At 41.6% G+C, this 16,241-nt stretch overlaps 1 protein-coding gene across 3 annotated transcripts; it reads right to left on the bottom strand.

Moving 5' to 3' along the window:
* Positions 1-1,124: 1,124 nt before the first annotated feature.
* Positions 1,125-15,631, bottom strand: tcaim (T cell activation inhibitor, mitochondrial). 3 transcript variants are annotated; one of them, XM_046399315.1, is made up of 11 exons: positions 15,449-15,631; positions 14,224-14,307; positions 11,925-12,057; positions 11,496-11,646; positions 11,162-11,417; positions 9,270-9,392; positions 6,726-6,823; positions 4,186-4,277; positions 3,859-4,091; positions 3,643-3,774; positions 1,125-1,952 (listed from the first exon to the last, which is right to left on the bottom strand). In XM_046399315.1, the coding sequence occupies exons 1-11, from the start codon at positions 15,616-15,618 to the stop codon at positions 1,727-1,729; spliced, it is 1,698 nt and encodes a 565-aa protein (XP_046255271.1). In that variant the 5' UTR covers positions 15,619-15,631; the 3' UTR covers positions 1,125-1,726. The 3 variants fall into 3 exon arrangements, with proteins under 3 accessions (XP_046255271.1, XP_046255272.1, XP_046255273.1); XM_046399316.1 differs by lacking the exon at positions 15,449-15,631 and adding an exon at positions 14,628-15,136; XM_046399317.1 differs by lacking the exon at positions 15,449-15,631 and adding an exon at positions 14,657-15,130.
* Positions 15,632-16,241: the final 610 nt, after the last annotated feature.

Here is a 16,241-nt window from a genome sequence, read left to right as displayed (position 1 = left end):
ATTTTTATTTGAAATGAACCATTTGTTTCACAGTACCTTTATACATTTCAAATCCAGATCACAAGAGTATACAACCTCCTCTTGTATCCAGCAGTGTTTCAAATAATTATATATCAACTCTAGACTGTACGTTAGCATAAAAAAATGTCCAATATATCCAAAACAGCTCCATCCAGTAAAGCAATCCATTATCACACATCCTCACATACCCACATGCAGAAACACACTTGTGAAATAACATTGTAGAAAACGTTTGTTAATGTTCTTGGATTGTCTGGGGAATTGATTAGCCTCACCACAGTTCTGTGACAGGTTAAATTTTCATGAATGGCAATATTTAGTATGTATTTATATGCATTTCTTAAAGAAAATGCATATGCTGCTGCTTCCAGCTGCAGCAACAGCAGCCAGTTGTCAAGTCTTTTAGTGTCAGCTAGAGGTGAAATTGTATCAAATACTCAAGAGTTGTTGAATTAACTGAATTTTGTCATCAGGAAATACTACATTAGTGGTTAATAAGTAATATTATTAAAGAATTTCCCTTCGGGGATAAATAAAGGAATTCTGATTCTGATATGGCAGTGTTTTACTAGTGGCCACAAGGTGGGGCTATTGGTGCAATGCTTAAAATTGTCATGCACATTCTCATGGAGAAATTAGTTACCAAGATTCACTATGGCTGTGTATGTACAACATTCCCAAATCTGGTTGCAATTTAATTTGGCACTGAAGAGTTATGGGCCAGCAAATGCATGTGGCTACACCTTCCAAAGGTTGGTAACCAACAATAAGTGAAACCCTTAAGAGTCCTCACAAGTTTTGTTTGGGATCAGCTGAACGTGATATGTATCATATTTTTTTTTTATTATTGTTATTCTTTGACTTCTAACGGTGCTGGTAACTTAAGGGCTTCATACGCTTCACTTGATAAGTCAACCCCTGTACCTCCCTACCATTCCAACAGCTGAACCGGGCGCTGTGTCGATTTTTTGTTTTTGTTTTTTTAACTTCTGAAAGCAGGAAATCTGACAATCAGGCTCACTTCACACAGTCATTAGTTATCTATGTATAGGTAAGGAAGTAAGTGGGCCGTAACACCGTGAAAAGAAGAGACAAAGGCATGCTGTTATCCTCATATTTATGAATCATTGCATTTCAGCCATGATCATGACAACAGGCTTTTTGCCACACTTTCACACAGTTGTGCCTTTAAATATACAAACTTCAGTCATATTGCAACTCTTCCAGGGGTTCCCAAGTTTTTAGGCTTGTGACCCTAGCAATGGTCAAGCAATGCCTACCCACATCACTTATCACAGTTTAAGTGAACACTATTTGGTTCTCAGACTTTTGTGATTGCTGAAGAGGTCAATTTCTTTCTGCAAACATTCGAGAACGTAAAAAAAAAAGAACATAATAATGTTCTACAGCATTGTGTTTTTCATCTTTTCTCTTTGTTGTGATTAATCTTTCTTACCCCCATGTTGGGAAACACTGAGCTTTGCACTTCTTCTATCTGGATTTTCCGGCTTCTAATTGGACAATCACATATTGGTCAGCTTGAATGAACCGTATAATATAATATTTGTTCTCCAAATTTTTACCTTAAAAATGAACCGGGAGCATATGACATATAACAAACATGCCTATTTTCTGTTTGAACAATTTCCAACCGCTGTCTCGGATTGTCTGAAAATCCTGCAGCTTAGTACCATGTCCCTCCAGGTTAACTCTTCCAGTCCCAGGGGACACACAATTCTCCATCCTGCATGACTGAGAAGAAGTGGGAAACACAGATGTGGAGGCCCTGCATAAGGGGGAGGCTCTGTTCCACCAGTCTTTTACAGCACAGGATCATCTGGCTGGAGCTGACACTGGGCTCCTTGGACAGACTCCTTAAAGACAGTCTTTGGAGACACAGCTTCACCATAGCCTCTTCCTCTGCCTGCAGTCTGGACAAACACAAAAATGTCCATGTGGGAAATGAGTTCATAAAAAAAATGCTGAAGAACCAGTATAGTGTGGTGTGTTACACAACAAACAAAACAAGTGGACGGACATCACAAACATGTGCTAAGTAGCATTGACAATCAGTATTTTGCTCTTCGTGCATCTAATTTAATGCAAAACTCATTCCAAAGAAATTGGAACACTGCTTGGAAAACTTCATTAAAATCAGAATTCACAAACTGTGTTTAGCAACAGTTTGACGTGTCCCAGAACCCATGTAGTAATGTCCATCCATCCATCCATTTTCTATACCGCCTATCCGTCAGGGTCGCGGAGCTGGAGCCTATCCCAGCTGACTACGGGCGAGAGGCGGGGTTCACCCTGGACTGGTCGCCAGTCAATCGCAGGGCCAACACACAAAGACAGACAACCACACACTCTCACACTCACACCTAGGGGGCAATTTAGAGTAGCCAATTAACCTAATGTGCATGTTTTTGGTATTGTGGGAGGAAGCCGGAGTACCTGGAGAAAACCCACGCAGGCACAGGGAGAACATGCAAACTCCACATAGAAGGGCCCAGACCGGGATTTGAACCTGGAACCCTCTTGCTATGAGGCGACAGTGCTAACCACTGCACCACCACGTAGTAAAATCCTTAATACAAACATGCGTTTCACAAAGTGGTGAACCTTGTCCTGACTTAGAGGCTACTTTGACCAGTATGGGCTAGACCCGCTCTATTTGGAGTGTTTTTGTGATTGTAAATAAAAATGTAAATAAATTGAATTGAATTGAAACCTTGCTCCTGAGCGTTTCTTGGATTCCACTTTCATACCCAATCCTGATACTATCACCTCTCATCAATGAACCAGTTTATCAATGGAATGTTCCAAGTAGATGTTCTTGAACATTCCACGACTTTCCCAACTTTTGTAACTGGGACCGAATGGAGAGAAAGAACAGAAGACTGACATCACAGATGGTGCGGGATTTCTTTTTTTGCTCCCTTACTGGAGAGTTGCCCAGAAGACATCTTCCAGGTACTAGTGGCACTGCCATGCATTCTGCTCCCTAAGTTAATGTTCAAGCTTTGTTCATACATAACAAGATAAGGTACTTGATACTTGAGGAGAAAGGAAATACATTAAATAAGCACAGTGCATGGAACAAGCTTCTGTTTCTGTGAAAATGTTTTCTGTGGGTCTGGCTCACAATCTCCCTTTCAGTTCATCCCAAAGGTGTTGGATGGGGTTGAGGTCAGGGCTCTGTGTGGGCCAGTCAAGTTCTTCCACACCAAACTCATCCAACCATGTCTTTATGGAGCTTTGCTTTATGGATATGGATATGGAATAGAAAAGTGCCTTTCCAAAACTGTTGCCACAAAGTTGGAAGCATAACATTATCCAAAATGTCTTGGTATGCTGAAGCATTAAGATTTGCCTTCATTGGACGTAATAGGGCGAGCCCAACCCTTCTTTATCAGCCTTCTGTCTGTATTACCTTTCTCTACTTCCAAAATACTAAGTTTGTGGTTCATTAATTTTGAGACAAAACTTTATAGAGTTTACAGGCTGCCATGCTGTTGCTCCTGCGTTGCTCTGAAGTAGTTAAAACATTCAATGATTCAACTGACAAAATGTGAGGTGACTTTGTTTGTTTTCTTGATAAATTTGGTATGTCCGACTCACTGGTGATTGTGCTGGGTGCGCCGTCTGGCCTCAGGGGCGTGGCTCTGGAGGAAGACCTGCAACTTGGGAGGCTCACAGTTGCTGGGGATAATGAAGTGCCCCATCTCATGAAGACTGGGGTTAGAGCGCTCACTGTGGTTGACAAAAGCAGCAAATTATGTCAAAATAAGCAGCAGAACAGGTCTGAGGCATTCCGATGGTAACGTGACAGCATACTTCTCTAACAACATGGTGAGTCCCTGCAGGCTCCTGGGGTGCAGGTGAAGGTGTTGGGACATCAGGTTCTTGTGGAAAGTGCTGAGGGTGCTGTAGTGCTCAGTGATGGGCTGGACTGGTCCCAGCCTCTCCATATGGATCACCTTAGTTCCACCCAGGAGAAGGCTGATCCTCTCCTTCAGCCAGTCTGTTTGCTGCTGCAGGCTGCGATAGCTGGACAGCTGCTCGAATAACTGGAGACACACAGGCAGAGAAGGGGTCACACAGAGGGACGGACAGACAGACAGACAGAGGGATGTGGCCATAAGAGCGCTGCAGCTACATTACTTTAGTCCACTGATGATGAACATCCATAGTTCCCAGCATGACGTGTCCAGAAGCGTTCATCCCTGACTGGTCAGCAAACACAACAGTGTGTCCTGGAGGGAAGGTGGAGCTGATTAAAAGGAAAGTTCAACTATGTCCCACATCCATGGCAAAATTACTCAATTAAAGTCATTTGAAATTTAGTTTAAATTTAAATTAGTACATTTTGTTGTTGTCAAGGAACATGTTTGAAAAAGCAATCCTGTCAAAATGTATCTTCATATTAGCCTGTAGAAAACTATAAGTGAAGATGAATTTTGGTATTTAAAAATGTGGTATTTGGTATTGAAGTTCCACTGAAAGAATAATTTTCAGTCACAATCTTCAGATTTTAGTCATGCCTTTTTTCAGTGACAATTTATTCAAAGACAGTGTGATTTGCATATCCGCATACGAATGAGAAATGTCACTCTTCTGGACCAGAGGTCTGCTACACATGTAGCACACAGGTTTCACGACTTCACCTGGATCTACTACTACTACTACTACTCTCTGCTGTTATTTTTCACATAGAACCAGGCTGGATAAAAGTTAACTTTTAATTTTTTCTGCTGGTCTGACTAATGTTAGCTAATGCCAGCTATCATAGCTCACATTAGGTTTTTTGGGAAAAACTACAGCAGAGAAAAGTAGACTTCCTTGCACTTTTGGAGTTTCAGGTGTACTCATTAAGGCCAGTGTGTGACCATGTCACAGACTTGGTGTGGTCAGCGTGACTGTGGGTGGAGTTTTGCAGTTCAGATTCCTGGTATGGTTTTAATGTACTGTAGATATGTAGAGACATACAGTTTTTAACTTCAAATGGGAGGAATCTGTCAACATGTTCCAGTGTTCTTCAAGGTGACATTTCCTTAAGAACGTACTGAGGGCCCTGACCATTCCTAGTGATCATGACTGGACCTCCTGCTGCGGTCCTGCTGTCGTCCTGCTCAAAACCTACTGCAATTACTACTGTTTAGTCATAATCTGATTTAAATCTGTTATGACTCAGTACAGCTACTACCATTATTGTTACTACCATTGTTATCAAAATCACCATAATACCTTCTGTATACTTCATTGTCATTATCATTATCTACATTTCGATACTTCTGGTATTATTACTGCTGCTATGCATCTCTGCTTGTGTGCTCCTTCTCTCACACCCCACCCCCTCTCAGTCTCTCCCTTGCGCTCTCTCTCTCTCTCTCTCTCTCTCTCTCTCTCCCTCCCTTGCTCGCGCTCTTGCTCTCTCTCTCTCTTTAATTAAAGAGTTTGGTCTAGACCTGCTCAAATTGGAAAGTGTCATGAGATAACTTTTGTTGTGAATTGGCGCTATATAAATAAACTGAATTGAATTGAATTGAATTGAATTCTAAATACATAGACAGCTTTGCAGCTGGAACAGCTCCCTCCACTCTTTCCAGTTTCTCTCAGAATTTTTGCCCATTCATGCAGTAGAGCATCAGTGAGGTCAGGTATTGATGTTGGAGGCATAGCATTATCCAAGATGTCTTGCTGAATGATGTATGCTGAAGCATTAAGATGTTTCTTCACTGGAAGAATGGGGCCCAACCCAACCCCTGAAAGGCCCTCAATGAGTCCAATATGGAAACATGAGTCATGTAAGAAGATTATTTGATGAGTAATACAATGTTTATATTTGGGATAAATAATGTCATAGTTGTTTTTGGCTGCTCCAAGTAGCCATACCATAACTGCACATATGGACACATATAGAAAAAAAACCTGACCTCAGTAAGATGATACAATAGAGAAATAGCCTTCATGAGCTCACCTGAAACTAACACACTGCAAGTACATTAAGTCTGCTATGATGGCTGACATTAGGAAATGTTAGTGCTTCAGCCAGTGAGCTCTAGACCAGAATAACATGAGTTAAAATCTGACTTTAACCCAGTCCAGTTCTCTGTGTAGAAATAACAACAGACTCAGTCTACTTGTGGTTTGGGAGTTTCAGTTGAAGTGATGAAAGCTCTAATGATAGGTGTGTGCACATGAGCTGTTTCTGAGACTTTGCAGTGTTTTCATCTCAGGTCATTAGGAGCTCATCTAACACTGTGTCTACATAGAAGGTGTAGCATGAGCAGCACGACCTTCAGTACACTCCCTGTGTCAACACAGGATGTCTTCATGCACAATATCAAATGTAGGTCACCTAAGCTTTGGAAGAGCTCAGAGCACAATACACAATAACTTTAGTTTCACACATCAGAAATGGGAACAAAAACGGATTTGATTAAAAAAATCAAATAAAAATTCTGTTTGGTTTGCATTTAAGCACATTTAGTGCTTAAGCTGGTGTGCGGTCTGTATAAACAGCTGGACTGATTAACTTAAGAACACATCTGTTCAGTCAGAAACACGGGACAAGACAACTGAAAAGCACGTCTGCAACGGCTCTTCTGTAGACATACTGTAACATACAAGTATGGCTGAGAGATTCCTCTACCTTTTACACCATGTGCCAAGTTTGTGCATTGCTCAGCCAGACTCTTTACCTTGCAGGTTGATCAGAGCTTCAGGGTTCTGCTGAGACAGTCGGCTCAGACTCTGAAGCTGAGAGCACCTGTGGGCCAGCCCCCAGCCACGCTGCCACCTGCACCACACAATTGATGTCATCATAGTAATAAATACATGGCTTCTTACTAGTTCATGCATATCACTCGACTATTAGTCAACAGTTTCATTCCCCATAAGAACAATTCAGTGTACTCTTGCCACTATTCTGTAATTGAAATCGTGCAGTGAAACATGCTTCAGAGCCAACTTCTGCCCGCCTCTAAGGTACAGCAAATAGATCTCCCTACTGAGACCTGGGGCCCGTTTCAGAAAGCAGGTTTAATGAAATCTCTGAGCAAGTTAAGCCTGAAGTGAGGGAAACTCTGGGTTAACCGTTTCAGCAAGGAAGGTAACTCAAACCTGAGACAGAAGGGTGACTCAAGCCAATTTCAAAGAGAGAGAGGTAACTCATACTTAGAGTGAGTTACCACGGTAACATAACCTGTTTGGGAGCAGGTTTTCTTTAGTGAACCCCGAGTTTCTGTCTGTCTCCTCCCCTTCACAGAGCTGAACCGCTACTTCATTTCCTCATTCACTCACTCAGTCACACACATTTTAGGGGAGAACAACCAAGTAATTAAAACTAATAAAATAGCTTGTCCTTTTATTGAGGATCCTACAGATGAGGAGGCTGCTTTAGTTCACAGGCAGTTGCGAACTGGATTGTTTGTCTTGTCCCGATTACAGTGAAGCAGATATTTTCCGGGCCTCAGCCCTTTTTCTGTTGACTGTGTAGAAGTCAAATGTTACTTCCCTCAGCCCCATTTAATTAATGAAACAGGATAGATGTAGACATTATGTTAAGGATAAAGCTGCAGCACAGTGAAGTAACCACTGAATGATGTTTACTTTGTTTAATATATCAGATGTTATTACAGTAAGGTACAACCATAAGCCTGTTACACTTAAGCCTTAACTGACTGAATTACGTTATTAAATTTCATTTTCAGCTGCTTCCACGTTCTTTCTCCCTCGCTGGATTGCACCTATATAAGAACTCCTTAAAGAGTTAATAGTACCCTATTATCCCACCAGAACTTTGCGTTCCCAAAATGCAGGACTACTTGTGGTTCCTAGAGTCCTCAAAAGTAGATTGGGAACCAGAGCCTTTAGTTATCAAGCTCCTCTACTATGGAACCATCTTCCTGTTTAGGTCCGGGAGGCGGACACCCTCTCTATATTTAAGAGTAGACTAAAAACTTTCCTCTTTGATAAAGCTTATAGTTAGGGCTGGCCTAGGCCAGCCCCTAGTTATGCTGCTATAGGCTTAGACTGCCGGGGGTCCTCCCATGACACACTGAGCTTTCTTCCTCTCCCTCTCCTTCTGCACACATTCATGTCCCATTAATGCATATCACTAACTCAACTTCTTCCCTGGAGTCCTTGTGCTTTCTCATCTCGCAGGTTCCCATGGATCGTGGTTGGACATCCTGCTGTGATTACAACTGTTTAGTCATAATTTATTTTAATTCTATTACTACTCTGTACAGCTACTACCATTATTACTGTTGCTAATACTGCTATCATAATCACCATAGTACCTCCTGTATACTTTATTATCATTATCTACAGTTCCAATATTTCTAGTATTATTACTGTTGCTATGCATCTCTGCTTGTGTGCTCCTTCTCTCACACCCCACCCCCCCCCCCCTCTCTCTCTCTCTCTCCCTCCCTCTCTCTCAACCCAACCGGTCAAGGCAGATGGCCGCCCATCTTGAGCCGGGGTCTGCTCCGAGGTTTCTGCCTTCTAAAAGGCAGTTTTACCTCACCACTGTCACCAAGTGCTTGCTCAAGGACGAATGTTGGGCTCTCTGTATTACAGTTTAAGTTTGGTCTAGACCTGCTCTACTTGTGTCATGAGATAACTTTTGTTGTGAATTGGCGCTATATAAATAAACTGAATTGAATTGAATTGAAATTCATTTTTAGGTTCAATACCATTTCATCAGTTTTCACCTTTGATATTTTAAGAGTGATTAAATACTAAACTTGCGCACTGACTCGAGCAGGATTTCTTTTCCATACCAACTCTCTGTCCTTCTCCACTGCGTTGCTTTTGCTGTGGAAGATGTGCCCATACTCGGCATATACCTGCACGAGGACTGAGTTCTACCGACAAAAAACGGGGGCCCTCTATTTCTCACTGGCCATTGTCATGGTGAATGGCAGTATTGGGCTCCACTGATCGCGGCTTTTTCATAATCGTGGTGCATGTGCTTAGCTCAGAGTCAGCCTGCTCAGAGTTGATTGAACTAACTCAGGTCAACTGTTCTGAAACCAGAAACTCAGAGCTTTCCATCTCAGAGTAAATCAACTCAGAGTTCATGGTTTAACTCAGTTTGTTGAACCTCCTTCTTGAAACGGGGCCCTAGTAAGCTGCTCATTATTTTGTGGACAGCTAGACATGTTCAGGCAGACTACAGCTATGTTAGCAGTTCCCACAGCACTTAGTGTGAGTGAAAACAGCAGAACTGAGTGTACCTGATATCAGCCAGATAAAATTTGTGACACAGTTCTTCCTTCAGTCTGTTCAGCTCTTCTCTCCGTGGAAGACTAGCAATGTGCTTCTTTGTTGCCTCAGGCTCATTGTTTCTCAACCATACACTGATGAAGAAAAGGCAAAATAAAAGCACTTTGAAATGACTCATGAAGAATGCATTCTATAACACTACTATAATCATAATCATAATATTTAGCATTTATGTGACAAAACAACGCAGAATCATCACTAACTTTGCAGTTCCTCTCAGCTCTCTGCAGCTCATTGTTTTGTAAAGCCCATAACTTACCTATTTTGTTTCAGTGTCAGCACTCTCATCAACCAAGTAAGGCAGCTGTTTTCAAAAAGCTTAATCTATGTAACAGAACTGCCTATCTTGTCTATAGCGTCATTGATGATGATGCCATTGCTGCTGTTAAGATTTTAATGGTACTACTTCTCTTAACAATACTGCTTATCAATATTGACATTTTTATGAGAAACAAAAGAAACGTATTCAGAACAGAATTACCTTTGCTTTATTTTTGGCTCAACACCAAAACCCAAAAATTTTCATTGGATAATGTGCTAGCCTACGACACGGGTCGTGTAAGATCAAGAAGTAAACCTCCCTCCGTTTAATCAGGTAGTCAGCTAGCTAGTTCATGTGCATCAAATTGTTTTGACGAAGAAGATGGCGAAAAGAAAAAAAAAAGATGAGGAGTACTGTACATTTCAGCATGAATGGACAGAGGAATTTGCCTTTGTGGAGAGAGTAGGTTCTGCGGGGTGTCTAATATGCAGTGATAAAATTTCATCGATGAAACGGCCCAATATAAAGCGGTACTTCGACACACGCCATGCTTCATTTGCACTGAAATATCCAGAGGGGGACAGCAGGAAAAAAGCATGCCAAGAGCTACTGTGCAGAGTGCAAGCCAGTCAGCAGCAACTCCGTGTATGGACCCGTCAAGGTGACTGGAATTCAGCTAGCTTTGCTGGCTCTTTAGCAATAGTAAGGAACGGAAAACCATTCACAGATGGCGAGAACGCCAAAATATTCATGCTTGATGTGGCCAATGAATTTTTGACGACTTTGCAGATAAAGACAAGATAATCAAACGAATAAAAGACATGCCTCTGTCAGCAAAAACAGTTCACGATCATCATGATTGCAAATCAAGTGGAGGAAACACAAGTGAAGGACATAAATGCGGCACTGTTCTTTTCCCTCGCTTTAGATGAGTCAACAGACGTTTGCCATTTATCCCTGTTTAGTGTAATTGCGAGGTATGCTGCCGGTGACAGCATGGTGGGGAAAAACAAAGGATTTATAGCGCTTCTTTGTGAACATGAAAATAGACACATCCTAAGTTTTCATTGCATTGTACATCATGAGGTGCTTTGTGCTCAAACTTGGTGAGGTGATGTCGATTTGAACGATCGCCTGTTTAAAGCACTGTTGGATGAAGTTGGGAATAATTATCCTGGTCTGCTTTTGCACAGCAATGTGCGTTGGTTGTCAAGAGGGAAGGTGCTCAGCTGTTTTGCGGCTTGTGTGTGTGTGTATATAGATATATATATCTAGATATATATCCACATTAATAGAAATGTTCATCTTCACTCTCATTCACTATCCTTCTGAGAGTGAACATGAAATCCATCTCATGTTTGTGTGTTAAGGGCTGAGCTGAGGTGATTAGCCCTGGCAAAAAGACTAGAAGCAGGGTCAAACAATTAGCCAGGATCTGTCAACAAAACAACAATGTTTACGACATTTGTTTAAAACTTTATGACTAGGGTCTGTACCAAATGAAGGTACTGAAATGCAATACCCAGCTTTACAGTTGTAACTGTGAATTGTGATACACAACCGAGATCCAGGGTTACTGACCTGAGTGTTGGCTCCACTCTCCTGGCCAGTTCCAGCTCTTGTTCAGGGTCTCTGAAGCCAGTGAATGCGTAGTAACTCTTATCCCATACGATAGGTCTGTAGAAAGGCATCCCTGCATTAAGTGGACTTTTAGATGTCCCTGTACTTGCTTTCAATCCCTTCATGTGCTCCACAGGCAAGCTGCAGGACTTCAAGATGTTCATCACTGTGCCCAAGACATCATTTGTGCGCAGGGTAAAACTCACTGACCGGAACCCTGAGAACCAGGGGGAGGTTTTAGATTTCTAAAGACAGAATTCACAAATATTACAAGCAATATTAATGGAAACTGTACCTGAGTTGAGGATGTCTGGCTGCACATCACTGCCATCCTTAGTGTCCCTCAAATAAAAGGTGAGCTTCATTGGCTGAACTGAGCGTGAGCCAGGCTTCTGCAGATTGTCCAGATAGCCATTTAGCTTCTTTAATGAATTCTCATTCACTTCCTGTAGAGCACAACATCAAATGGCTTTTGTCAAGTCATCTCTTCCACATACTCGTTGTATTATGATAATTAGGGTTAAATTCTGACCAACCGACACACTCCACCCTAACTGTCTATATTGCTATTGTTATACTGTTATGTACTCAAAGGCTTGTGTTGACAGTCAGAACATATCATATATAATAGTCATAGTTCAATAACCTCTCCTCAGATTTGTTTGATTAACAACCTAATATTTTTTAGACTTAGGAATTTATCCATGATTTATAAAAGACCTACCCGTTCCCTGGGATATTGACCGAAGAAGTCGGGATGGACTGCAAAATAAAACGGTCTGAGGGCATTGACAGCATCTGCCCCCGACAAAGCTCTCTGCTGAACTAAATGTGTGGCCACACGTTTTCTCTCCAGCCTACAGAGAAAAAGAAATGGAAGTTATGTATCAGTTCTATTCCATTCTGTGTGGAGAAGACAGGGAAAAGGCACTTGAGATATAACTAGTGCCCTACCCATTGATTACTTTAATTATAGATACAAATGCAAAGTGAAAGCCCAATGTGTGATCTCCAAATTGTATTTTTTGTGTCAGCAGTGCCAAACCTAAAGAGTTTATGTTTAGGGCAGTACACAGAAGTGTAGCGGCTTCTCTGGCTCCTGGTTATGGTGTAAAAAGAACACGAGAAAGTGTGCAGATAACATGACCAGTGCAAACTAGGCCAAGAATGTAAACTTTTGAGGATAGAGCCCAACCTGTCCACCACATTTCCATCGAAACACAGTGCAATACTAAGCAGCTCCTGAGGACACAATGCCCCGTGGCAATGGACTAGTGTAACAGACTGTAATGTCTCAGAGGCAAGAAGAAGCAGTATACATGGAAGAAAAATATGGGTAAGCAGGCTACTCTGTTAGTCAAGCTAAATGGGTGAAAAAGCCAGCTATTCCATCACTCTTTCTGGCTAAAGTTTGCTCACTGGATAACAAAATGGATATGATCCCCCTGAGACTGAATATTCAAACTAACAAAAAGATTATTGCAGACTCCAGGTAGACTAGCACTACACCCCTTCCACTCCACAATGGAGAAGCAGCTGTCTGGATGGTCTGAGGATTCATATCTCATAAAATCTCAATTGGAGCATCAACACCAGCACAAGTGAAAGACGGGCCACCAATGCTGCTGGCCTTGGCCACCAATGCTGCTGGCCTTGGCCACCAATGCTGCTGGCCTTGGCCACCAATGCTGCTGGCCTTGGCCACCAATGCTGCTGGCCTTGGCCACCAATGCTGCTGGCCTTGGCCACCACGGGGGCAGCTGTGGCCTAGAGGTTGGAGAAGCAGCTTGTGATCGGAGGGTCACCAGTTCGATTCCCCCACCGGACGAGCTTGTGATTAATGCGATGCGAGCCAGCTGATGTGCCCTTGAGCAAGGCACTTAACCCCCCCAATATGCTCCCCGGGTGCTTGATGCTGCCCACTGCTCCTGTGTGTGTTTCACTTCAAGTAATTTGCTGGGTGTTGCATGTGTGTGTTCAACTGAGGATGGGTCAAATGCAGAAGACGAATTCAGTGTGTGTATGTAAAAATATATATACTGTCAACAAAGTGATTCTTCTTCTTTACTAATTCTGGCCGCCTTGGCCACTAGTGCTGGCTTTGGCACTTCGGTCCTCCTTTCCTTCCGCAGGTCTCATCACCGGAACCTATTTCTACATCTTACTTTTATTACTTTCTAATTTTATTTCTTATTAATATTTTAATTACGTGTTTTTTTTCCTCTGTGTTTTATTATTTTTATTACCTAACTGAAACATGAATATGTTACATTATGTTGTTACATTTCATGTATAATATGAACAGATATTAGTGTAACCTATCTGCTACTGTGCAGAAGTATTGAAAACGGAATGAACAGATGTGCAAAAAAAACAAACAAACAAAAAGCTGTGCAGCCTTCAAACGCTGATTTAGAATTTCAAACGCCAAAGTAATGAATGAAGCTTTGAAGCTTCAAACTATTTGGTATTTAGATTACTTTCCTATCATCATACTTGTATTACTTTCTAATTTTATTTATTATTAATATTTTAATTATGCGATTTCTTTTCTTTGTTTTATTATTTCTATTACCTTCAATGAGACATGAGTATCATTTTGTTTCATTTCATGAATAATATATTTGAGAATGACACTAGATTTATCCTTATACCTTCCTTAAATAGTTTGAGAGAGCTGAAAAACCTCACACTAGAGAGACTATACCCAAGGCATTTGGCATTTTTATGTAAACAATGACTTAAAATGAAGAATACATTACTGAAATTGTTGTAAGTTACTATTCTGTAATTCAGCATTAACGCTTAATACATAAACCCCTTAACTGTAAAATCCATTAACCATATCTTACTATCAGACATGGGGGTGAATGCAGGAGTCCAATGTGCTCAGTAGCGCTAGCAGAACTAGCATAGAACATCCCTCAATCACACAAGTGGACACCCACAGAGTAGACATACAGGTATGGACATTCAAACAGCACTGTGTTCACCTCAGCAGCAAATTGGACAAGCAGTGTTACCTGAGGACGTCTCGCAGGAGGGAACTGATATACATTGTTGATGCCACTTGTCTCATGGCCTCTGCAAGCGGTCCATCAGCAGTCCTGATATCAAAGTACATGCTTTTAGCAAAGTGTCACCAAACATCTGTTATCAGCACAAGCCAACAGCTTACAGCAGCATTTAGTAATTCAAGGCAAACCTAGTGAAGAATTTTAGGCAACCAAGAGGATATAACCACAAAGGGAACTCTATTCTAACCTTTGTCTGTCATGGTCACCAGCATGTTAGCAAAAACACATTCAGAACGAAATATCAGAGGGTTAAGCAGCTTAGGTTCATTTGTACATAGCTCCTGTGTCAGCAAGGTACGAGTTGAATTTAAAAGCAAATAACTATTGCAAAAAACAGTTAATTAACTAACCAAACCACAATAACATGTAACCGCCGTACAGGAGTAGTCGCGTCTAAGTTCGGTTTAGCACCACGGCGTTGTCTTCTTTGTGACATCTACTGAATGACAACAAGAAAACATGGCTACAGGAGGTGATTTGTTTTCCCATGACGGCGAAGGCAAGTTATGAATATTCAACGTCTGCGAAACATTGTTTATCCAATCATATTGAACAAATGTTTCTGACGACAAATCCTATTACGGCCACACAAGGAAGGTCGGAAATCCGTTATATCTGCCGCTACTATGGCAATACAGCAGCCAGTGTATTCTAAACGTCATCACCACAAAATAAAGTCGTTACTGTATTTATCATTTGATTCATCATTTGATGTTGTGTACAGAGCGGTTAGAATGGTTAGGACTTTGGAGTTTGCGTCCCGGTTAAACATATTGTTATATTAAACTGTTTGGTTTGTTTTGTTTTAGGCATCAAAATAACTTGGGTAGGTTTAGGAAAAGATCGCTGTTTGGGTTAAGCGTCAAAATAAACCATGGTGCTACCTTCGTCAGTAAAATCATTACTGCTTTTATGTAGGCCTACCTTTATATACTACTGTGATAAATTCTCAAAATGGGTTAAAGCCAAGAATTTTGTACAAATCGAAAATGTTAATGAGTGTCAATTAAGGGTGGCAAATATTGCTGTTGGAAAAATAACACAACAGATGCATTTATTTTTGAGAATTCATAATCAGCCATTCGGAGGGGAAAAATATTACCTAAAGCTAAAAGCTACAAGTTTCGTGGCTAACTGACCAACAAATAGCGAGTTAAATCTCTGCACTCACTCAAGATCACTGATACCGTCGCCGCCTTCTTCTTCTTCTTCTGCGGCCAAAGAAAGTCTAATAACGGAAGCGCTGTAGCTTTGATATGCCTTGATGATACTACACTGCCGCTGTTTCTGTTTCTTCTTCTTCCTCTTCTTCTTCCGCCTCCTCTTCTTCTTCTTTTTCATCTCCTTCGTCTTCTTCTTCGGCGGGCGGCACTTAACGTTTAAGGTGCATTACCGCCACCCACTATGCTGGAGTGTGGGCCACAGTGTTGGATCAGCAGAGGAGTATGGAAGGAAAAAAAAACAAACACTAAATCGTTTTCATCAATCAACTTTCTGTTAAAAACTCAAACAAAATTTGCTCGCTCGCTCGCTCTCTCTCTCTCTCTCTCTCTCTCTCTCTCTCTCTCTCTCTCTACCAACCCAACCGGTCAAGGCAGATGGCCGCCCATCTTGAGCCGGGGTCTGCTCTGAGGTTTCTGCCTTCTAAAAGGTAGTTGTTCCTCGCCGCTGTCGCCAAGTGCTTGCTCAAGGGGGAATGTTAGGCTCTTTGTATTACAATTTAATTAAGGAGTTTGGTCTAGACCTGCTCTAATTGGAGAGTGTCATGAGATGTTGTGTTTGTTGTGAATTGGCGCTATATAAATAAACTGAATTGAATTGAAATTGAATTGGCTGTATAATTCTGGCAGCGACAGGTGACGCGTTTCTTCCCCTAAGCCACATTCAGAGTGACTGGTGGGTGTTTCCCTATTTCCCCCTCCTCATCCTTGGTATGACTGTTTGCTCCCTGGGTGCTTTTCCCC

Source organism: Scatophagus argus, chromosome 9, assembly GCF_020382885.2.
Source record: "Scatophagus argus isolate fScaArg1 chromosome 9, fScaArg1.pri, whole genome shotgun sequence".
Taxonomy (NCBI): Eukaryota; Metazoa; Chordata; class Actinopteri; family Scatophagidae; genus Scatophagus; species Scatophagus argus.
Note: the sequence above shows the minus strand (reverse complement) of the source record. Positions and strands in the feature narration are given on the sequence as shown.

Excerpts from the sequence above, each read along its gene's own strand:
- tcaim (XM_046399315.1), bottom strand. The coding sequence starts at position 15,618 with ATGAAAAAGAAGAAGAAGAGGAGGCGGAAGAAGAAGAGGAAGAAGAAG. Across the intron at positions 12,058-14,223 it reads CTCCTGCGAGACGTCCTCAG|GCTGGAGAGAAAACGTGTGG; the intron begins GTAACACTGCTT and ends TTTTCTCTGTAG. Across the intron at positions 11,647-11,924 it reads GTCAATATCCCAGGGAACGG|GAAGTGAATGAGAATTCATT; the intron begins GTAGGTCTTTTA and ends TGTGCTCTACAG.